This window comes from Haliotis rubra, unplaced genomic scaffold (assembly GCF_003918875.1).
Source record: "Haliotis rubra isolate DU_JTF1 unplaced genomic scaffold, ASM391887v1 Scf70, whole genome shotgun sequence".
Lineage (NCBI taxonomy): Eukaryota > Metazoa > Mollusca > Gastropoda > Lepetellida > Haliotidae > Haliotis > Haliotis rubra.
This window is the reverse complement of record NW_025767413.1, coordinates 745,750-770,610: the sequence shown is the minus strand read 5'-3', so window position 1 is coordinate 770,610 and position 24,861 is coordinate 745,750. Positions and strand designations below refer to the sequence as shown.

General features: G+C 38.4%; 2 protein-coding genes across 4 annotated transcripts; both read left to right on the top strand.

Annotated features, from left to right (window-relative positions):
- Positions 1-192: 192 nt before the first annotated feature.
- On the top strand, positions 193-5,746 carry LOC124258840 (serine/arginine repetitive matrix protein 2-like). 2 transcript variants are annotated; one of them, XM_046692931.1, is made up of 5 exons: positions 193-284; positions 1,968-2,024; positions 3,003-3,303; positions 3,927-4,514; positions 4,557-5,746. In XM_046692931.1, the coding sequence occupies exons 1-5, from the start codon at positions 210-212 to the stop codon at positions 5,681-5,683; spliced, it is 2,148 nt and encodes a 715-aa protein (XP_046548887.1). In that variant the 5' UTR covers positions 193-209; the 3' UTR covers positions 5,684-5,746. The 2 variants fall into 2 exon arrangements, with proteins under 2 accessions (XP_046548887.1, XP_046548886.1); XM_046692930.1 differs by having other exon boundaries at positions 3,927-5,746.
- Positions 5,722-22,179, top strand: LOC124258842 (elongin-A-like). 2 transcript variants are annotated; one of them, XR_006893697.1, is made up of 10 exons: positions 5,722-5,868; positions 7,677-7,770; positions 10,935-11,012; positions 12,904-12,957; positions 14,536-14,633; positions 15,891-15,992; positions 17,281-17,362; positions 18,615-18,797; positions 19,460-19,638; positions 19,736-19,746. XR_006893697.1 is itself a non-coding variant. In XM_046692935.1 (9 exons), the coding sequence occupies exons 1-9, from the start codon at positions 5,722-5,724 to the stop codon at positions 19,522-19,524; spliced, it is 903 nt and encodes a 300-aa protein (XP_046548891.1). In that variant the 3' UTR covers positions 19,525-22,179. The 2 variants fall into 2 exon arrangements, 1 of the variants encoding a protein (XP_046548891.1); XM_046692935.1 differs by having other exon boundaries at positions 19,460-22,179.
- The last annotated feature ends 2,682 nt before the right edge of the window (positions 22,180-24,861 follow it).

Genomic DNA, 24,861 nt, shown 5'->3' with positions numbered 1-24,861 from the left:
ATCCAAACATATCATTATTTAATGAACGGCGAATGTATATTTACAAATAATCTGTTGGCAGAACAACTGTCCATTTTAGTAAGATGCATCAAACATCCGCATTTCTCATAGGTCATAAGCGGTAACGTGGGGATAAAAGAAGCTACTGTATAAGTTTCTGAGACCGTTACCAGTGAATTAGAGTTATCTGCCCTTAGTAGACGTATGCAATGGCGGATCCAGAGATTTCACACAAACTGAAGAAATATAAAGCGTATCTAGAGTCACATCCATACGGGGATAAGGTAGCATAAATATATGTGGTCGTCCCCATCATACACGGTGCAATAAATATGAACCGATTATATCTATGCTAAGCATGAATTAAAAATAAATGCACTGAAATTTTCAACGTCTACATACAAGAAATCGAAAAGAAAATACACTGCGGTTAAGTGATGTTTTTGTTTATGGTAATCTAAATATTCTAAACAGTGAATTTAATTATTGCTAAAATTCAAATATGAAGTATGGTTCATGATACATGCAAATTATTAGCAGCTGAAAACTGATAATTGATGGTGCTCAGGTTCTATACATGTGGGACCGAAAAGAAAGCAAAAATGAAACTCCCTGATTTACTGTCAGACTAATAAAAATGTAAGCCACTTAAATCACAATGCTAGGATCGTGAAACTTAAGTAAGTACAGATCTATGTACACTGATATAGACTATCTTTTTCAAGGCTAATTATGTTTTCCAGTGTTTAGGACAAAAGTATTCAATTTTTAAGTAGTGTAATCTTAATCTCATTTGCCTGAATTTACTTCATATCATAAATTTAATTTCCTTAACTGCCTTGCCTCCCAACCAGTCATTCACACGTTTGTTTCAATGCTTACACAAATCATATCTTTCTGTTGTCAGTGTCTCAAATTTATCAAGGCAAGTAGATGTAATAAGGAATCTGAAATGAAAATAACACCATATAAGTTTGAACAATCTTCCAAGAAATAAAATAAGGAAATTCATTGATTACTAAGTTAAAATCCAGGGTGCAGTTCCACAAAGGGATGTTGGTGCTTAGACGATTGTAAACATTATGCATGTACTGGTACTATAGGTGCAATATGATTCATATTGCAACACATTGCTGGTTTATGACATATATACTTAAACTATATGTGCATTATGGTTCATATCCCAACATGATATTGGTATTTCATAAGTTGACCATTTTCTTTCTGTATGTGAATCACAACCCTTTAGCGCCAACAAGAGCATGCTTAAGAGCGTGGATGTGTGTGCATTACAAATGTGTAGGGCTGGGACGATACACTATGTCAGTGTCACGATACGATACGTATTGCGATATTTTACCTGTGATACGATACGTATCATGATGCATACACCTTGAAAGAATGACACTGTATGACAGTATTAAGATTTAAAATGATTTATTTCAAGGTATGTTTGTATAACAATAAAACTATTGTAATAAACAAACAAGTAACTCTACCATACATGCATACTTTTCTCTCAATAAGTACTTTGACATGTTTAAGATAATACTGTTTTGAAAAAAAGTCGTGTATCGGTTTGTATCGATACACCAGTCAACGATACGATAGCTGTATCAAACTTAAATGTATCGTGATGTATCGGTGCATTGGTGAATCGTCCCAGCCCTACAAATATGCACTGTTATTATTAATCCTGAATGATATGTTGTTAAAGGGATCTTGCATATGCTAGAGAATCTGAAGGTTGTAGGGAATAAGTTTGTTGTTGAACAGTTTCTGTTCATATTGACATGTTTTTATACCAGTATATAATATGTATTGTAGTTCTAGGTTGGTACATTATTGTATTACACTGTATGCTTTGTATTTGGATACAATACTGTATATCCTGCTACGGATCCAAGATTTTCAAGTGAAACATCTTTCTCTATTCCATTAGCTGAAAACATTTCCTATCATTTTAGGTGCTGCTAGTCCTCAACAAACTGTCCGCCCTCCAAGTTTCCATATCACTGTTACAGGTCAGTCAAAGGAAGTGTAGACAGTATTACTTGTGTGGTATATGCCATGCATTGTGATCTGGAACTAGATTGGTAGAATGTAAAAGCTGAGGGTTTGGAGACTCGCAATCTGATAATTTGGAAGGCACATATTTGTTGTGGTAGACCGCCTCCGTGGGGTAGTGGTTAGAGCGTCCGCCCGGAGAGCGGATGGTTCCGGGTTCGCTCTCCGACCGCGTCATACCAAAAGATGTTAAAATATGGTACTTGTTGGTCCCTGCCTGGTGCTTGGCATTAATGGGTACAACAAGGACTGGTCGTCTCGGAGTCAGTATAATGTGTCTGAGTGGGGTATTCATGCTTCACTGCGGCATGGTTTCTCAGTGAGCTAGCACTATAAAACCAGCTTCAGTCTGGGCTAATACAAGCAGCCGCACATACACATACGCACGCATGCACATCGTCATATGAGCGAAATATTCTCAAGCACGACGTTAAACCCAATTTCACCTCACCTCACCTTGTTGTGGAAGCGTTGTCAGTGAGTAAAGCTTCCATGATTGATTTGCTGATGAGTAATGAACACATGGATTTTAGCCATTGATCATTCATATGCCTGTAAGATATGTGCTTGCATTAAGGTAACTGCAAATCAATCATATGGTTATTATAATCATTTACTTCAAAGACATATCAAACTGCATCAGGGGCGGTGGGGTAGCCTAGTGGTTAAAGCGTTGGCTCGTCAAGGCGAAAACCCGGTTTCGATTCCCCACATGGGTAAAATGTGTGAAGCCCATTTCTGGTGTCCCCTGCAGTGATATTGCTGGAATATTGCTTAAACTTCAAGTAAAAGCAGCGTAAAACCATACTCACTCAAACTGCATCAGCTTGCTTCCAGCAGTCTTTTTTTTATCAACCTCTCATTCCTAAAGGCATTGTCCTTGTGCCTTGAATTTACTTACTCAAATTACTTATGAAAGAAATTCACCTTTACAGGAAACTGGATTGGGCAAGCTAGTAAATGGATTTCGCAAGAGAGACACTGAAATAGGTGTCAGAGCTAGAGAATTGGTTGCCAGATGGAAGAATCAAGTTGCTACCGAGGCCAGCTCCTCAAAGAAGAAAGGTTCCTCTAGGCGGTCACCCTCTCCACCTCCCTCCCCATCACCCCCACCCTCCCCATCACCATCACCCTCCCCTGAACGGTCACCCTCCCAATCTCCTGAACGTTCACGGTCTGCATCTCCTGAACCATCTCGGTCCCCATCTCCTGAACGAGAACGAGAGCATGTCTCAGGTAGGTTAACTTAGACACCAAGTGACCTGTCCAATCCATCATTCTGTTCACCTGTCCATCTGTCAGCTTAATTTAATATAATTGGCATCTGCCTTTTTAAGAATTAAACTGACTAATTAAGAGTGAGGCAGCTGAGGTATAAAACTAGTTTTAAGGGAACCTGACAATCCATACCAATCCATACATACATCCAGGGAAGATTGATCTTTTGCTTTTATGTCATGAAAATAATTGAGAATGTTAAATATGTGTGTAACTGCTATCCAATGGAAGGCTGTATCTACTGAAAATTACTTGTTGCCAATTCTGGTCACTGGAAGGTATAGAAAGCATTTGAAGAACAGATTTGATTCAGTTATCCATCATAATGTCTGTTGTACTAAAAAGATTTAGCATTAAACTTCGTTGGCGTAAGATGTATATTTTGTGACTTATATGCAGGTTAAACTTCTCTGGCATGAAGGTATGATAAAACAGATAGATTACTATTTGTGATATGAATGACTTTGTCTTGTTACTGACTCATACTGTCGACCCATGTCTGAAGATCTTCCCACAGAACACCTAGATAAGTCATATTGGTTTGTTATATCTTGAGTTTGATGAAGTTTTCCTATTTCCAGGGGACGAATCAGACAGGAGGTATTCCTCAGAGGGGGGACAGTCCGACAGTGAAGCACAAGAGGAGGAATACGATGAACCACCCCGCCGACCCAAGAACATGTTTATTGACAGCGATGAGCATACCTCAGACAGTGAGGAGGATGATGAGGATGTGAGGTCAGACGAAAGTTCTCCAGAGAGAGGGAGGCATGGTTACCAGGAGAGCCCGGACAGAAAAAAGCATGGTCATAGTCCTGATAGAGGGAGACACCGTTATCGGGGCAGCTCTGATAGTGGCAGTGAAGGGCATCAAGAGAGTCCAGATAGAAGGGGACATGGTTATCAGGATAGTTCAGATAGAAAGAGACATGGTTATCAAGATAGTTCAGATAAAAAGAGACATGGTTATCCAGATAGTTCAGATAGAAAGAGTCATGGTTATCAAGATAGTGCAGATAGAAAGAGACATGGTTATCAAGATAGTTCAGATAAAAAGAGACATGGTTATCAAGATAGTTCAGACAGGGGGAGTCATGCATCATACCAAGAGTCAAAGAAGCAGAAATATAGGGAAAGTCCACAGTCCTCCCCAAAGAGGGATCACAAACATAGAGAAAGTCCACACTCTTCCCAAAAGATGGATATCAAACACAAACATAGAGAAAGTGCACAGTCCTCCCCAAAGCCGGATATCAAACATAAACATAGAGAAAGTCCACAATATTCCTCAAAGACCGATATCAAACACAAACATAGAGAAAGTCCACAATATTCCCCGAAGATGGATGTCAAACACAAACATAGAGACCGCACTGAACTGTTGCCTTCTAAGGAAGACAGGCACAGAATGAAGGAGGAACTCAAGAAGGAGAAGTACAGAGAAGGTGCCTCATCAGATAGAACTAAACATTCCAGTAAGGAGAAAAGTCACTCCAGTTCAAACAGACTGGAGTCTCCTAAGCCACAAGAAAGACACAGAGGGGAGAAGACTAGTGATGATAGATCAAAGAAACAGGAAATAAAAGATCACAGAAAAGAACAAAAAAGTGATGTTGACAAACACAGGAGGGATAAAGACTCCAAATCTAGTTCCTCACATTCCCATTCTAAATCTGGCAGTGCCAAACCTTCCAAAGATGATATGTATTCCTCAGCCAGTTTGTTTAGTCCAGATAAAGATGAGAAGATGGTGCCTAAAAAGAAAGCCAAACCTGTATCAGGTCATGGCGAGTCAGTTTTTGATTTATTTAGTGTTGACAATACTGAAAAAGTTAAAACAGTTTCAACTAAACCAAAGCCTAAACCAGTGGATCCTACCGGTGCATTTTCCAAACCTTCATTGCCTAAACCAGAGAGAACTCATTCTCCTAAGCCATCTCACTCTTCCAAAACTAATTCTCATTCTAATGCTGTGCCTGGTAAACATGAAAAGTATTCAAACTCAGGGAATGGTCATGTGAAGTCAGACCATAGGGGTGATAAACATTCTTCCGATGTGCCTAAGAAGGACAAACATAGGGATGAGAGGAGAGAAGCGAAGGATCTGAAGGAGAAGTCTAAGCATGATACACAGAGGTCCAAAGATCGACCCTCAAAGAGCAGTGCTAGTGACAATCATCCCAAGAGTAGCAGCAGGGATACTCATTCAGGGAGTAGTGGTGCTGTTCAGAATAGTGGGAAGGATAGTGGGAGGGAAAGTAGTGACAAGAAGAAGAAGGTAGAAAAACGGAAACATGTGAATTTAGATGATGACAGTATGTCATTTGATGATTTTTGAACTGTGATACTTCATTGGCACCAAAGAAACCCAAAACTATGGCAGCACCTGTGGAAAGAAAAATGAATTACGACAAATTTAAAGTGAAGAAAAAGACAGAGGTGAAACCAGCGAGGGAGGAGAGTCCAGTCCTGCAACCTGAAGCAGGAACATCAGGCTTTGGGGTTCCCCCAGCACCGAAGAATGTAAGTATTGCTTTTTATTGGGAGCAGGTGAGTGGCACAAAAGCTTGCCTAGGATAATGAACTTATATGGATCCAGTACCATGTGCTTGTGGGTGAGTGAGTGAGTGAGTATGGTTTTATGCCGCTTTTAGCAATATTCCAGCACTATATCACGGCAGGGAACACCAGAAATGTGTTCACACGGTGTATTCATGTGATGAATCGAACCAAACATTGGTGTGACAAGGGAACACTTTAACCACTAGGCTACCTTTCCGCCCAAAGACAAAGTGATCTATGACATTAATGGATCCAGTCCTGTAAAGGACAGATAACTACTACACGAAGAAGTACTGATTCATCATTTACTAAAGATATTTTCATCCAAATAAACCTTGTCTCAAGTGATAACATGGATATCATAAGAAAGGTATGACACTCTTAATCTTATGGATGACAACTTCTATTACATTATGATGAAATGTTTTGGTATAGATTCTTATACCGTTGTATAGCAAGAGTCGTCAAACAATTCACTCTTGAGTAAAAAACTATGCATCATAATATAATAAAGAAGCTGTCAACCATAAAGTATCATACCTTTTATTCAATTATTGACTTCAAGTGAGGTTGATCCAATGATTTTCTCGACCTTTATCGTATGGTTTTACGCCGCTTTTAGCAATATTCCAGCAATATCACGGCGGGGGACACCAGAAATGGGCTTCACACATTGTACCCATGTGGGGAATTGAACCCGGGTCTTCGGCACGATGAGTGAATGCTTTAACCACTAGGCTACCCCACCACCCCACATGCTTGTGACAAGAGTTGATGGTATTGAGGACAGTGTGGTCATGCTCTATGATTTGGTTGTTTGTGTGTCATTATACCTTGACAGCTTGAGATGTGAGTCTTGCTGTTTTATCTTGCCTTGACTCTAATATTAACATGTTGCCATAATACAGCTGTAATATTGATGAGTGAGACACAAGCAACAATGCAATGTTTACCATGTTTATCAGTGGTCAGTTTTCTGGTATTGACAAGGAATTAGCTGCCCATGTACATAAATAGCCAAAAAAAAAAATATCTGTAATTAAAAAAAAAGGAAAATGGCAAAACATGTTTTGCACATGGTCTGGATCCTATATTGATTTAAACTAAAGGGTTTTAGTCCTTGGGTCATCAATTTGAGGCTTCCTCTGTTTTCATATATAGAATTAGAAATTACATCCTTTGATGTCTGTTTTTGAATCCTGTACTTTCATAAGTGTTGAGTTTTCAAATCTGACTGATTTGTTATTAGGGCTAGGACGATACACTTTGTCACGATACGATATGTATCGCGATATTTTACGTGCGATACGATATGCATCACGATACATACACCTTGAAAGAATGACACAGTATTAAGATTTAAATTGAATGTCTGGTAGTGGTCGAATATTACCGAACAGACAGCTAGTTTAATGTGGGTTGTAAACTTTTAAAACTTGCATATTTTTCTCTAAATAAGTACTTTAACATGTTTAAGATAATACTGTTTTGAAAAAAAGTTGTGTATTGTTTTGTATCGATACACCAGTCAACAATACGATAGCTGTATCAAACTTATATGTATCGCGATGTATCGGTGCATCGGTGAATCGTCCCAGCCCTATTTGTTATAATTTGTGTGGAGCAGTCTGTTCAGGATATTGACAAATGTAAACAACTGTTGCCTTTAGCATATATGATCAGTGTTTTGGAAAATGTAATGGGAAAATGTCAGTATGATAACATGAACATGATGAGGATCTGGATGTGATTTACGTGGTTGTGTTCAGGTGAAGATCACAGAGCAGGATATTCTGGGCTACCTCCCCGAGACTCATGCCCATTACAGGCCTTGGAGGTTCAACGAGGTGGATAAGAAGCAAGGTAAGGGACTGTCGAACATGCCTATATCTCATCTGTAGAATGTGTCCTGCTTTCATCCTTGTGATAACTCCATTCTGTTTCATGACCATCTCCATGCTGTAGTGGATAGTAGAATTGTTTTGCTTCTATTAATTGATGATTGGTTCATTACAACCGTTTATGTTTGTTATTCCACAAAAAATAAAAAAAGACATGTAATTCTTTCATTTTTTTCAAATTTCACATTTTTAAAGGATGTCTAGTATGTTAGGAACATAAATTTCCTGGAATATTTAAGATAAATTCAATTATGACCTGGAACGAGCCTGTAGTGCCCATGAAATGTAACAGACAAAACCAACCTTGTGAAAAAATATTGTTAATGCAAACAAGTGTTCCAAAATTGTTTGTATTCGATTATGAGAAAACATGATCGATTGCTTGGTGGTATGGTCATCGCTGACTAGTCTTGATTATTTCAGTTTATCGGCCCAACACTAGTGGATAGACTGTTTGTCCAGAGAACAGAAGGTCATGGTTCGATCACTAGGCAGCATCAAACCTAGACTAATGATTAGTCTCTGAATATATATAATTTTGATAGTAACAAACAAGCCCATTTAAATTGAAAAGGAGCCCTAGGGAGACGAGAGAGTCAGATTCTGAGGAAATCTAGACTTGCTTTATTTAGGGCTTTAGCATTGCAGAGAGGCTAGGTTGTAGGGAAAATTATGTGGTTCAGGGACTGTGAGACAGACTACATCATACCAAAAGATGTTAAAACGTGGTACTTGTTGTTGCCCTGCATGGTGGTCAGCATTGACATGATTAAGGGGATGAAAAATGGACCGGGCTCTGACTCGGTGTATTTTCTCTATGGGTCACTATTGAGGGGGAAGCAACTATTGCGATAGCGATAGTCTATTGCAACATACTATTATGCGACCAACTATTGCAATACTATTGCAAAATATGAACCCATGAGAAAACGTACCCACGATGTAAATAAAACTGAAGTCATTTTTCATTCAAAACACTATATTACACAATAAGTCGACAATAATACAGAATGAATACAGTGATGAAATTAATTTGTAAACACTATATTACACAATAAGTACATTCATTAAACATTCACAGTAATTTATATATAGATCGGCTGTGAATCCCTCGAACTCGGTGTCACTGTCATTTTCAGAAGTTATGCACACTTTTATACCTACATACCAATACCTACTTTACCAATTTCCTTGATACAACTTCTCCAGAACATCAAACATTGCCGCCACAACAATACGTTAATCCATTCATACTGTATAAACTATAAAACACACTGAACATACATCATTTATTCATCAAACATTACAGCCGCAACAATACGTTAATCCATTCATACTGTATAAACTATAATACACACTGAACATACATCATTTATTCAAGAGGTTTCACACGCTTATTACTGTATGTTTGTTTTGTGGTAAACAAAGGAATTAAGCCCCTACTCCGACAATCTCCCATTCTTTGAAAGTGTTTGTGCAAACAACACAACAATAGCAATCGGGCCCATTATTATCAGTACTTGTGTATCGCTTGTGTGGCATGACAAAACAACAGGAAGCAATCACCCTCTTCACTGTATGTGACGTCACAGGAAACAGCTGATCGCACTGGGACATGTCAGAACAGGATTATAACTTCTTGTTTTTGTGCTTTATTGTGTGTAAATAGGTAGTTACAAAATCTAATGACTAAGGACCAAATATTTTGAAAGAACGAAATCTGTATACTTTAATATGTATTTTATTGCTCATTTATAAGAAAGTGAATGCAATCAAGCGATCGGCTGATCGCGATTGGCACATGTCATTTTGCAAATGGGGACCGGACAGGATTATAACTTCTTGTTTTGTGGATTTTTGTGTGTAAATAGGTAGGTACCTAAACTTAATAATGACGAAGGGCAAAATATTTGAAATAACAACAAAATGTATACTTTAATATGTATTTTGCAAATGGCTGAATCGGACAGGATTATCACTTCCTGTTTGTGGATTTATTGAGTGTAAATAGGTAGGTACTAAACTTAATAATGACTAAGGGCAAAATATTTTGAAATAACCACAAAATGTATACTTGTATATGTATTTTATTTATCATGTATAAGAAAGTGGCTGTAATCATTAAGTAAACATCCACTGCTGTACCGCTAACCTGTAAGATCGTCCTGACAGGGCACTGACGACATGAAAAATACTTTCAAGAAATTATATCTCATAGATAAGACGACCCCCTTCTAGAGACTGCTTTTTTTTCCCTCAAAATTAGGCTTATCTACGGTAATATACGGTAGTTTTTTCTATTTGAAGTCATTTCCCAAATCAATGTACCGGTATAGTTTATATGAAATAAAAACAAGTTGAAGTAGTTTCAGTCTCTTTTAAAACTGTCAAACTTGAAACCCAGATCAAGTAAACAGTTAAAGCATAAACTTATTGTTATTCTCAACTTCAAACTCCTAGTCCCATGCTGTGTTTGCCACCATGTTTGTTTATGAGATAGCAGTGAACTAATCTCAGTACTTCCTGTATTTTTGTGCAGAGCATTTATCAACAGAAGTCAATTACTAAACTATCGAATAGTCACATATACTATCGATGCATCAATAGCTTTTCGTTTCTACTATTGGAGACTCAACAATTGCAATCCGTCGATAGTTCGATGCATTGTTACAGCGATATTCTCTGAGTGGTTATTTTTACTGTTGCATGGTAAATTGGTATCTTAGACAAGTATCAGCAATCTCACACTCACAAGAGTGCATATTTTTATATAAGTATAAAAGTCTTGAATGCAGTGATAACCTAATCTCACCATGGCCTCCTTTCACAAAGCACTAAGGTGATCGTAAGTCACTAAGCTAACCTTAGTGCAATGTTAAAGAGTGGGAGTTAAGGTTAACCTTAGTAAAGGTTACTTCGTGAAAGGAGGCCCTGTATTCTATTTTCCAATACCCCCTTTTCCATAAAATCTCTTCAACCATACATTTTCTTTGTTTTGAAATAGCAAGTCAAAATGTCTCACTTGTACAGGAGATACTCATAGTTTTGCATTTAAATTGCATCTTGGTATGAACAGGTAAAGCTTATCAAACAATATTTAGTGATATGTGTGTTTTATGTTTACAGTGCATGACCCAACAAAGATTGGCTTCAAGTCCAATACCCGCACACAGGTGTACTCAGGCAGAAAACACACCACTACAAGTAAGGCAATATTTGACAGTGTGATGTGACAGGTTTGCCAGATAGTCAGATGTACGGGTGGTTCGCATGCTCTGAATCCTGTGATAAAATTTTCAACCTATGATATGCATTGTCACAAGCTCTGAGGTTCACTCTATGAAGCTATGATAATCATTGTCACAAGCTCTGAAGTTAACTCTATGAAGCTATGATAATCATTGTCACAAGCCTTGGTGTTCACTCTTTGAAGCAGTGATAAGCATTGTCACAAAATCTGATGATCACTCTTTAAACCAATGATACACATTGTCACACGATCTGATGATCACTCTATGAAGCTATGATACACATTGCCACAAGATCTGGTGATCACCCTATGAAGTTATGATACACAAGATCTGATGATCACACTATGAACTATGATACACATTGTCTCAAGATCTGATGATCACTCTATGAAGCTATGGTACACAAGATCTGATGATCACTCTATGAAGCTATGGTACACAAGATCTGATGATCACTCTATGAACTATGATACATATTGTCTCAAGATCTGATGATCACTCTATGAAGCTATGATACACAAGATCTGATGATCACTCTATGAAGCTATGGTACACATCGTCTCAAGGTGTGATGATCACTCTATGAAGCTATGGTACACATCGTCTTAAGATCTGATGATCACTCTATGAAGTCATGATACACAAGGTCTGATGATCACTCTATGAAGCTATGGTACACATTGTCTCAAGATCTGATGATCAACCTATGAAGTCATGATACACAAGGTCTGATGATCAATCTATGAAGCTATGGTACACATCGTCTCAAGATCTGATGATCAACCTATGAAGTCATGATACACAAGATCTGATGATCACTCTATGAAGTTATGATACACATTGTCTCAAGATCTGATGATCACCCTATGAAGTCATGATACACAAGGTCTGATGATCACTCTATGAAGCTATGGTACACATCGTCTCAAGATCTGATGATCACTCTATGAAGCTATGGTACACAAGATCTGATGATCAATCTATGAAGTCATGATACACAAGATCTGATGATCACTCTATGAAGCTATGGTACACATCGTCTCAAGATCTGATGATCACTCTATGAAGCTATGGTACACAAGATCTGATGATCATCCTATGAAGTCATGATACACAAGGTCTGATGATCACTCTACGAAGCTATGGTACACATCGTCTCAAGATCTGATGATCACTCTTTGAAGCTATGGTACACATCGTCTCAAGATCTGATGATCACTCTATGAAGCTATGATACACATCGTCTCAAGATCTGATGATCACTCTAGGAAGCTATGGTTCACATTGTCTTAAGATCTGATGATCACTCTATGAAGCTATGGTACACGAGATTTGATGATCACTCTACGAAGCTATGGTACACATTGTCTCAAGATCTGATGATCACTCTATGAAGCTATGACATACATTGTCACAAGATCTGATGATCTCCCTATGAAGCTATGATACACATTGCCACAAGATCTTGTGATCACCCTATGAAGTTATGTTACACAAGATCTGATGATCACTCTATGAAGCTATGACATACATTGTCACAAGAAGCACTGAAGTTCACAGGTTGAACCAACGATACACATTCTCACAAGCTCTTACACTCATTCTTTTATGCTAAATGCAAGTGGTTTCAACATCCATTGTAGTGATCTTGAAGAATAGCAGCCAGCAGAAAGGAAAAGATATATTTATTATCATAGGGATCAAAGACCCTTTACTGTGCATCATGGCACCATGGTACTCACACTATTAAACACTTGTAGCTTGTCCCACGCCCACTTATTTACCACTTCGTCATGTCATAAATCTTCTGTGTCCATTACTGATGTTTTTTCTTATCTTTTCAGCAATGAAGCCTCTCTTTGACATCTGTATGCAAGTTCTTATAGATAACATTGACTGTAAGTATGGTCAGGAGGGTGTTTGTCAAATGTGGATGGTTCTCTGTGTGATATTTGTAAGGCTGCTATTAAAGTGATATAACATTTAAATGTTAAATAGCAGCTATTAATATCTAAGAAACTATATTTTCATCAAAAGTCACATGTGCTATGGTAATGATTCAATGGAGAATGTTGAGGTTGTTGAAGTCAGAAGTTGATCAGATCATGCGTGCCAAGCAAGTTCACTTAAATAGCATTGCAATAGTTTTACTTTAAGAGGTGTTTTACGTTTCCTCAGTCAGATTTCCTATCAGTTCTGACCAAAATGTGCAATATCTAACAAGTCCAACTTATGATGTGTACCTATTAACATGTGGAGTTGATATCCACATTGATCTGTTTGATTGGCATTTTAGAAGTTGATGAATAATAAGAAAGATATGGTACTTTATGGTTGACAGCTTCTTTATTATATTATGATGCATAGTTTTTGACTCAAGAGTGACTTGCTTGACGACTCTTGCTATAAAACGGTATAAGAATCTATACCAAAACGTTGCATCATAATGTAATAGAAGTTGTCATCCATAAGATTAAGAGTGTCATACCTAGCTTATGATATCCACGTTCAGGGGTGGAAATAAGTCCAGTGTTTTTTTCTGTTGGGCAAGCAAATTTGTATATCACACTGTACCGGTGTTCAGTTGACTTTCCAATGTTAATTATGTTGTTTATTTAGAAAATCAGCAAGAAAACGGTTGGAATAGTGGACAAATTATCAGGGCAAGTGACTTTACATGTGCCACTGTACCGGAGTACACTATCAATTTTAAAGTTATTTCCACCCCTGACGTTATCACTTGAGACAAGGATTATTTGGATGAAAATACATTTAGTAAATGATGAATCAGTACTTATTCATGTAGTAGTTATCTGTCCTTTACAGGACTGGATCCAGTAATGTCATAGATCTCCTTGTCTTCGTTGGTAAAGTGTTCCCTTGTCACTCCAATGTGTGGTTCGATTCATCACATGAATATACCGTGTGAACACATTTCTGGTGTTCCCTGCTGTGATATTGCTGGAATATACAAAATTCATAAAGAAGTGTAAAACTCAGCTCACTTACTCATTCATTCACACCACTTGACCAGCTGTCTTTACATATGACTGACTGACTGAGTTTGGTTTTACGCCGCTTTTAGCAATATTCCAGCAATATCACGGCGGGGGACACCAGAAATGGGCTTCACTCATTGTACCCATGTGGGGATTCGAACCCGGGTCTTCGGCGTGACGAGCCAACGCTTTAACCACTAAGCTACCCCACCGGCCCCTTTACATATGAAGTATTTGGTGAGGCTTACATGGTGTTACCTGATATAACAATGGGTCCAGCCATTGTAGTGAATGAATATGGTTTTATGCAACTTTTAGCAGTATTCCAGCAATACCATGGCGGGGGACAAAAGAAATGGGCTTCACACTTGTACCCATGTGCGGAATCGAACCAAGTCTTCAGCGTGACGAGTGGATGCTTTATCTATTAGGCTACCCCACCTCCCCCAGCCATTGTAACCTACTCTGTTGTTTCAGCTATTGACTATGTGGGTGGTATCCCTGCTGACATCTTGATGCCGGTCCTGAAGAGATGCACTGCCACACAGCTGTACAACCTGGAGGATTGTAACCCTGTGAGTTCCATGCCTTTGTTCTGAGGCTATTCTAGGGCAGAATAGGTTACTGGTTGTCAGCCAAAATGGTTATGGAGGCCCAGATTTAGTTATTCTTGGATGTCGAGTTGTAGTTAAAATATTGCTGAGTGTGAGAAGACTATTCACTCACCCATTTGTTTTTTGTGATCTGCTAAAACATACGATGCTTTTGACAAAAGATATGGTTGTAATAGTGGCCTATGAAACTAATATGACCATTGAAGTGCACGTTTCTGACCGAAAATGTCTCTACCCATTTATAATTCCTCCTTATATTTTGCGTATATTTATTTTGTCTGTTATTTGATTTATTGTCCCCCCGCTGCAATGCGGAACGGGGGACCATGTATTCAGCAGCGTCTGTCTGTCCGTATATACGTCCTGATTCTTGTTAACATGATATCTCATGTACTGTTGTACCCAATGTCTTCAAATTTAGTGACAGCCTACATTAGGGGATTATGCAGGCACCAGTCGATCTAGTTGACCTTGACGTTATTTTCAAGGTCACCACGACACTTTGACCAATATCTCATGTACTATTGTACCCATTGTCTTCAAATGTGGTGACAGGTTACATTGGGGGGGATTACGCAGACACCAGTTGATTTTGGTGACCTTGACCTTATGTTCAAGGTCACCACGACACTTTGATCACTTTTCAAGCTTATGTAAACGCGATATCTCATATAACATTGCACCCAATGTCTTCAATTATGTCAACATTAATGGGTACAACAAGGACTGGTCGGCTCAGAGTCAGTATAATGTGTCTGAGTGGGGTATTCATGCTTCACTGCGGTGTGGTATCTCAGTGGGCTAGCACTATAAAACCAACTTAAGTCTGGGCTAGTACAAGCAGCCGCACATAGACACGCATGCACGTCGTCATATGAGCGAAATATTCTCAAGCACGACGTTAAACCCAATTTCACCTCACCTCACCTCAATTATGTCAACAGCCTACATTGGGTGATTTTGCAGACACCAGTCATTTCTTGTATGTGACCCAAATATAAAAAGTAGTAACTGTGTTATAAATATTTCATTCTTCTTTAGCAGCAGGGAACATTGCCATATTAGTGGCAATCACTTGATTTTAATAGTTTTAAGACCTATATTTAGCACCTTGAATTGTCCTTAGAACTACTTGTGTGTCTTAAGGTGAACTGCTTCTATGTTTGATGGTGAATTACTGTTATGTTTGATGGTAAAGTACTGGTATGTCTGATTCAGCACTTCCTCGAGGACACAGATGAACTCTGGCACCGGCACTGTGAGAGAGACTTCCGGAAGCAGGAGCCGGAGGAGATGGAGACTTGGCGAGAGATGTACTTGGTAAGTGGCGTTGTAGAGGGAGTGGCACAGTGTTACATGTTGATACACCAGGATCCTATGATACTGGATGCACATGCCAGACAAAAGTCATTGGTTTATCAGCACCATACCGACAGTATACCCTGGTTATAGTGCCACTGTTGGTCCAGGACAAAATATGGCATTATATCCAGGGTGGCATTATAATCAGGTAGGCCAGTTAGAGGACCTGAGGAGTAAACAAGGTGATCGAGCTGATGTCTCCTGTAATGAGCCTTGAATGACTGGATAATCCCAGTGTCTTGGGACTGCAAGTGACGTGTTGTAGGTGGCAGGAAGTGTATTGCTATCCTATCTGGGATTACATGACTACTTACAGCCTTAATGAGTTTAATCAATTAATTTGAGTCATGTCAATTAACCAATTAAGGTAAGTACTAGTATACTACATGCAACCAATGTAATTGACATTATAACCAGGGGAAAATGACTTTTTGTTCCAAAAACCAGGGTTCCAATAACCAGGGTATTATATTGGCAGGAAACCGTTCTGGCAAAAACATGGCATTATATCCAGGATGGCATTATGACCAGGGGCAGTATAACAAGGGTGCACTGTATATTCGTTTACTTTTGCAGGTGTCTTTTGGGGGCAGGTACATGAAATTTTGCAATGATCAATTTTGACAGTAGGAAGGAAAAAAGTCAATAGTACATGATTTTGTATCATCATAAAGTTTGATTTCAATCAATAGGTTATAAAAGAGTAACATTCTTGGCCTTTTTTTGAGTCCTATAAAATATGATCAATTTGAAAATCTGACTTGTAATGATGATTAATCATCTGAAGCATTCTGTCTTGGTCAACAGTCAAAATCCCTCGGAAAAGGGAAAATGTATATGGCCATATTTAAACTATTTGTCAACAGGGTTACGAATACCTGGGTCATCTAAGTCACTGCATCTCTGTGAGTAGAACTGGCCACTTGACCATGCTTGGATCAGCTGATTGTTGGTCCCGATCCCTGATATGCCCAGACCTGTCAGTATCATGTGGTTTGGTTTCAGGGTACTTTCAGCATAAATATTTTTCTGACATTCAAGGCCCTAAGTGAAATACCTTTCACAGGGCCTTTTAACATTATAGCTCCGAATTTCAGAATATAGTGTTGCTCAAAATCAAAATACATCCCGTTCTTGCACTATAATATTAATGAAGCAAACAGCACAATTACAAATATCCAGCATTTAACACAGCTACCCCTCTGAGGACTCTCTTGTGACTGAGTCCCTGTTGTTTTGCTTACAGCGCCTGCTTGATGAAAGGGAAGCCAAGTACGAGAGACTGAAGGGACGCATGTCGAAAACTGTCAAGAACCTGGACACAACAGGTTGGCATTTCAAGGGAGACAACTCTTGTATTAGGTGTATAAATGTGTATAAAAGCACATACATTTATCAACATCTTGTGTTAAATAGTTGCTATTTAAAAAAATATATCCTTATATCCAGACAGTAGACAGTTTTGTATACGCTATGTTCTTCAATCATGGGTGAATACATATTGTCACATCTTCAGCAACTCGTGCTTGTTGTGAGAGACGACTAACAGGATCAGGTGGTCAGGCTTGCTGACCTAACTGATGCATGTCAGTGTATCCCAAGATCAAGTGCAGATTCATGCTCATAATTGAGAATCACTGGATTGTCTGAATTTGATCATTTACAGACTGGAATATTGCTGAGTATAGCATTAAACAACAAACAAATACAGTAAAATACCTTTATAACGAAATCCAAGGGACCACTGAAATTAGTTCGTTATATCCGTAGTTTGCTATTCACTTTTTTATATGATAATATAAGGTTTATTCAGGACTTTTAAAACAGTTCGTTATACAGGGATTTACAGGATGCGAATTCCTGCGTCTTATACGCATAAAAATTGACAATGGACGCAACAAAATGTATTGGCGCATCCACAGGGACTCAGAAAAAGTCCAAATACTGTTTGTAAAAATTCCAATCAAGTGACAATAAGTTATCAGTGAGTTTGCTATTAGCTGGGTTATGGTAATATTTGCAATTCAATTACTTTAACAATGTGATGATCATGATACACAATACAATAACAGTATTAATAATAATATCTAAGTATCTGGGACCCCCCATTTTGTTGTCCAGAACCCCTGAAAATTAAGAGTATGAGTCCCAGGGACCCTCAAATACAAGACTCCATGTAAATCCCTGGTTATAGCCATCAGTTCGTTATATCCGTGTTTATTATAAAAGTATTCTACTGTATGGTGAATTTGTAGTATAGTTGCTATATTAACCACAGAAACAAGCCATGTTGCAGCTTGCAGTGGGTACTCAGACCAGTGATCAGAATACATCACATACATAACAGTAATTCTCATGCGCTGTGTGCTTCAGCCTTGCAGCCATCAGCGTTACACGTTGCACACGTTGCTAAGGGATTGTGTTCCATTTTACAAGAAAGCCAGGAGAACCCTCTGTGTTGGCTCTGTTTGTTTTCACTCTGTACATTATACAAATGAAGGCAATAACCAGTGGATAGCTTGTGGTCACTAATCAGTGATCAACTACTTCTACAAGACTATACCATGTGGTATGTTCCAGCCAAGAAGGTGAAGCTGGCATATGTGGACAGCGTGGTGGCGAAGCCGCCCCGGGAGGTCAAGCGCATGCAGCAGAAGTATGGGACTGCCACCATCTCCAAGGCTCCAAACAAGGGCAACGTTGATATGTGCTGGTCCCGCTCTAAAACTCCTGCGGCTACTCGGCCCATCCCCCCTCCAAAACGTGAGTCCTTAGAGTGTTCGTTTGAAGGATTCAATAGGATAAGAACAGTTTATAATGCTGCATTACAGTTTTACCCTTTATGATCCCTCACCTCACCTCACCTCACCTCACCTCACCTCACCCATAATCTTTGAGTGGCCTCGAAATTTTTAGGAAAAATCCTGACAATATTCACTTAAATGTAATCCCAAGTGTGCTGTTTGAAAAATCCCAAGGACTTATTTATACTCTGTGGGTGGACATAGAGGTCAGGGATTTACAAGACTCGAATTCCTGCGTCCTATACGCATAAAAATTGACAATGGATGCTACAAAATTTATTAGCGTGTCCATAGGGACGCAGAAAAAAGTCCAAATACCTTTTGTAAAAATTCCAGTCAAGTGAAAATAAGTTATCACTGAGTTTGCTACTAGCTTGGTTATGGTATTATTTACAATTTAATTACTGTAACAATGTGATGATCATGATACACAATACAATAACAGTATTAATAATAATACCTAAGTGTCTGGGACCCCAATTTTGTTGTCTAGGACCCTTGAAATTAAGAGTATGGGTCCCAGGGACTCTCAAGTACAGGACTCCATGTAAATCCCCGTAGAGTTGGGTATTTAACTGGTAATTAGCCGCCAGGAATATGACTAAGTTGTTGTTGTTTCAGCGATGAGGAGAGTGGCGCCAATGATGCAGAAGACAATGAAGATGATCAAGAAGCTGACCAGATAGTACAACCCTCACTTAGACTGGCAGCAGATGCACCTGGATTCACAGTACTGTCAGATGGCGTATGTTCCTGACAGATCTCCTTGTGGGAAGTCTGGACACCAGGCTGGACACCTGGTGTAATCACAGATCATATCAATTCATTTGACTCCTGATTGGAAAAATGCAGTGTTATAAGAATGGACACCTGAAGGAAAACTGGTGTTGACACCAGACTGGACACCTTGATTGACACCTGATTTGAAACTGGTATTGACACCTAACTGGACACCTGAAGGGAAACTGGTAGAAATACCAGACATGACACATTGGTGGACACCTGATTTTATGTCATTATATTGGTACATCAATACCTTATGGATATCGATACCTGGCTATACACTTTGATGGACTACTGATTATAAACTGGTATTGACACATTCTTGACAATGTTCAGTTTGTCAGTACCTTGCAGAAATTGGATACTAATACCAAGCTGGACATCTTGAAGGACACCTGATTTTAAACTGGCATTTACACATGCTTTTACACTGTTGGGTTTGTCAGTACACCACGGATATGAGATACTAATACCGAACTGGACACCATGACTGACACGTTTGATCACTTAGAATGAGAAGTGACAAATAATTAGGTCGAAACATGATTGTTCACTGAGATTTATGTATAACTGCTGTAAACAATATCCATTAAGATACCATTGGCAATGCCTGATGCCTGAATTAAATGTCGATGGAAACACATCAGTGAATTTGTAGATATATTTTGGCAAAAAATCACCTTCCAACAATTTTATCTTTTGGATAAGTTACCCGCTCCTCCTCCCACCACCTTATATATATATATCAAATGTTTGGTCCTGAAAACATATCTTCATTTTGTTACGTGACTCCAGACAGGGATGCTAGTACCACCGTGATTACACTGCATTATGGCTGTATGTGTATATCAGTGGCGGTGGAAGGTCGTGTACACAAACCTGTGAAGTATTGACTTTGGTTTTGTATTCTCTTTGACCTTGTTCAGAGTTTCAATACATCTGAAAACCCACAGTATGACCATCAGTGACATCTGTAGCTAGTGGTGAGAGTAGCTAGTTGGTATTTTGAAACAACTGGTGCTCACATTTCTCAGCCCCATGCAGATCAAACTCATTCCCAGGCAAAACCCAGACCAGATTCTACATTCCTATTAGCATAGTATCAGAGTTTAGATTAGCCTTTTGGTAAGGGAATTTACACAAGGTGAGACATGCATAAATTTGTCAGAATTATGACCGTTTTGAGCAGGCATCCTGAACAATGTCTGTATTTATTAATGTTGGATTGGGAAGCTGTTTCCACATAGTCTGTGTTTTGTTATGATGTGGTGCTAAGATTGAGATTGTGCTGATTATGAAATTGTATTTATTTCAGTAACAAAATGAAATTATCTTCCCGAGCGTGTCAATGTCAAACATAACAACAAGCAGATGTGGTTGATAATAAAAATATTATCAAATTATAAATTTTGTCTCCTAATTTGATCGTACTTCTGATAATGAAATAGACATGCAGTATTTGACCTACTCTGTGACATGACAAGTGCTATGATTATTATGTTGTTTATAATATTGTGAGTCAGATTCTCTACTCTTTATTTTGTTGCATAAAATATACTTTCATCTTTTTCTGATCAATGATTGTATTGCACAGATTGTAGTGTTTTGCATACTGTTTTATATTTATTCTCTGATTTTCTGGAGCTGAGGTGGTTTGAATTTATGATTGCTGATTACTTCATGCTATGTCAATTTACTAGTGTCAGGATGGGAACTGATTCCAGTTTTATGGGAATGTAATTTGTTCTAGAGCATGTTCAAGATGAAAAATTGAAATCATATTGGTTTTCTATGACTTTGTTGTTTGCATTCTAAAAACGATGGTTACAGTATGTTTATGGTCCAGCTCAACAGTCACAGAAATTCAGTGGTGTCATAAATCAAGATATCTAACTTACTTGAGAAAACTTGAGAATGCTTGAAAATATGAATTTTGCCTCTTTGATATACAGGAAGAATTTTGAAAAATAGAGGCATAGCGAGGCCTTCAGTTTTTTCGTTGCTTGGTTCATTGATTTCAATCATTTGTGTTTCTTTTTTTGTAAGAATATAGAGGAGTGGAATGAGAATGAAATGTATTCTATTTGCCTGGTTTGTTCTTGTGACGTTATATAATGCAACATGAATATCATTCAGCCAATTTACTATTGTATTGTACTATAAATTGTATTGGACAAACAGCAACTGGGCATTGAGTGTGCAACAGTGTCAGTCAAGAAGAGAAACCCTTCTATTTGTTTTCATTTACAATCCCAGCCTCAGCTTTTAAAGAGATGGCTTTGAAATGGAAGTATTTTTTCTCCAAATTCATGAGTTGAGGGTCAGCAGTTCCATGAACCAAGTAACAAAAAAGACAATTCCAAAATGGAATTGACCTGTATCACCTAGGGAAGATACTTCTCCAGTACATGCTATTAACACAACGCAGTAGCTGAAATACCCCAGGGCTTAGTTGCACACCTTGACTCACTCCAGCTCCACTGTTACTCCCACACATGATTGCAGTGACCTCCCTTTCCATGCTGTCAGTGCAGGCAAATAAATTATAAAGATATACAGATTTAGTGTTTGTTTTTTCATTTTTTAGTGTTTTCTTAATTAGGTATTTTTGACGTGGAAAATTAGTGCTCAAGAGGAATGACTGTTGTACATGTTGAGGTAGGGCAAGAGAGTCATAGGAAATCAGCATGTGTGATGGACCACAGGTTAAGTGCCGATGGTGTGTAAAGGGATGAAAGTTTCCATATTTACAGAATCAAGTATGTACATATTTTTTGGATGGCTTCTTCTCATTTTAAGAGGTTTGCTGTGACCAGAGACAATATAAAATGAGTTTGACCTTTTACAATTAAAAAGTGAAGCATTACCTTTTTGTTTGAATTTTTTGTTGTGGTATTTTCTATTTTCAAATCAGCCGTAGAAAACGTTTTTAAAATAAATAATTAATGTTCTATCTGGCTGTGGTTTCATTTCCATAAATAAAAACATAAAAACGTGTTGCCTCATGCAATACCACCAGTATTGTACAACTGAGGCAGAGGCCTGCATCTGACTGGATCATTTGGTATCCAACACTTCAATATCAGTCAAATTGTCATACAATCATCTGTGTACATTTTTACCATGTGGTGAAGTGATGCCTTGATTTTGGAGATTATTATGAGATTGGACTTGAAATAATCACTCGAGTTTGCATTCAGCCGAGGGCATGACTCTGTATGTTGTTTTCAAGTGTCACCAGGGAACATGACAAGTTCTCTGAGAACTAAAAGGGCTTTACATTAGGTGGGTGTTTAGGCCATAAGAATTTTGTTTATTTTACATATCTATTTTATCAACAGAAAGGAAATACGTTAAAATGATATCACATTTTAAATATAAACAATGATAATACCTGATCACTGTTTGTGTAACCCTGTGGTTGTTGCCATATGTTCTTGTATATAATTCGCACCCACTGTTAAGTTGTTTAATGTTTGAAGAAATTAAGCTATTCTTTTACTTCAAGCTAGGTCATTGTAGATGCAAAAGGAAGAGGACAAGAACAGACCGGTAAAAATTGTCATTGAAACTATCGCCATATAGCTGGAATATTGCTGAGTGCGGGGTAAAACTAAACTCTCACCCACTCCCTCACTGAAACTATAATTAAGATGAAAGTGACTAGACACAGGCAGGTTTTGTAACAGGTTAGGTAGTCTGTCTCACAGTCCCTGAACCACATTATTTTCCCTACAGCCTAGCCTTCCCTGTAGTGCTAAAGCCCTAAACAAAGCAAGTCTAGATTTCTCCAGGTTCTGAATCTCTGGTCTCCCTAGGGCCCCTTTTCAATTTAAATGGGCTTGTTTGTTACTATCAAAATTATATATATTCAGAGACTAAGCCTTAGTCTACAGGTTAGGCAATGTATGAGTATTCAAACTCCACATGTATTTTCATGAGGGCTACTATGAGATATTCGTGTCTGTAGAAACTAAGGATGATCTGCAGCCACAAATACATGGCCAGGACCTGGATCTGGTAACAGTATTCATCAGTTTTGTAAATATGTTAACAACTCACCTTTGACAAAGTATTTATTGCTGTATGGAAATTGATGTCTGGTTTTGTGATCAAGGCATGTTTTGAAAAGTATGTTTTCATATGTCTCTGAATATCTTGGGGTTAGTGTGGAGAAAAACATTTAACAGTGGATATGTTGTCTTTTGAAATATATGTATGTCAAATCAAGGCTGTGTTATTTTTTCTAGCCCTGATGAAGAACATGCATGAACATATTTGGTGTGTTTTCACATGCACAATGGTGCATCCTAGCATGAAGGTGAAACCTCTGTGTTCAGCGGGTTCAATTACCAACTACAGTGTCTTGTGTACAATGGAATATTCCTACCTGTTTGTGATGGTTTCTGTGAAACTAAATGGCTGGCCTTGTACAAGGTTTAAAATACATGCATACAGATTGATCTTTTGTTTGTTATTTATGAAACATGTTGCTGAGGTTTGGACTGGTGAAGTCTTAATGTGCTCTGACATTCTTGTTATAGGTGAATGATGAAAAATAACTATGATTTGCAGAGAGTGTCAGGGAAAGTTTTAATAAAAGATGTTATGAAATTATTATGAAGTTCAGTTTGATATTTTGTATTGAGATGCATTGTATTCCTAAGCCTTTCAAGGATACCCTGGTTGTGAGTTCAAATAATCACACTCCTTGTGACAGTACTTTCCCTCCTCACCAAAGTGGTAAACCGCTGTTAACAGTGGCTTGGGGCGGTGGTTAAAGCGTTCGCTCGCGGAAGACCTGGGTTCGATTCCCCACATGGTTACAATGTGTGAAGCCTGTTTCAGGTGTCCTCCGTGGTGATATTGCTGGAATATTGCTTTAAGCGGTCTAAAACCATACTCAGTCAGTACCAGTGGCTTCCATCAGTTGTTATCCCAGTCGGTCCGCTGCTTAATGTGGTGATGTCCACACGTATTGTGTCAATTCTCAGTGACGCAAGTTTGATACATTATTGATATGTGTTTCACTGAAACCCTACGAAACACATAAAATACTCAATAGTACAACGTGACAGTTGAACGTGAGGTATATGAGAGCTGTACCTATCGATTTGTGTTGCGGTTACCGTATGCTATCAGATATACTCCCACAGAGTGTATATTAGAGAACAGGGTACCGTTGTACAAAACAACCTTAGCTCTAAGACTACCTTAAGTCTATGTTAAGGTATGGGAGT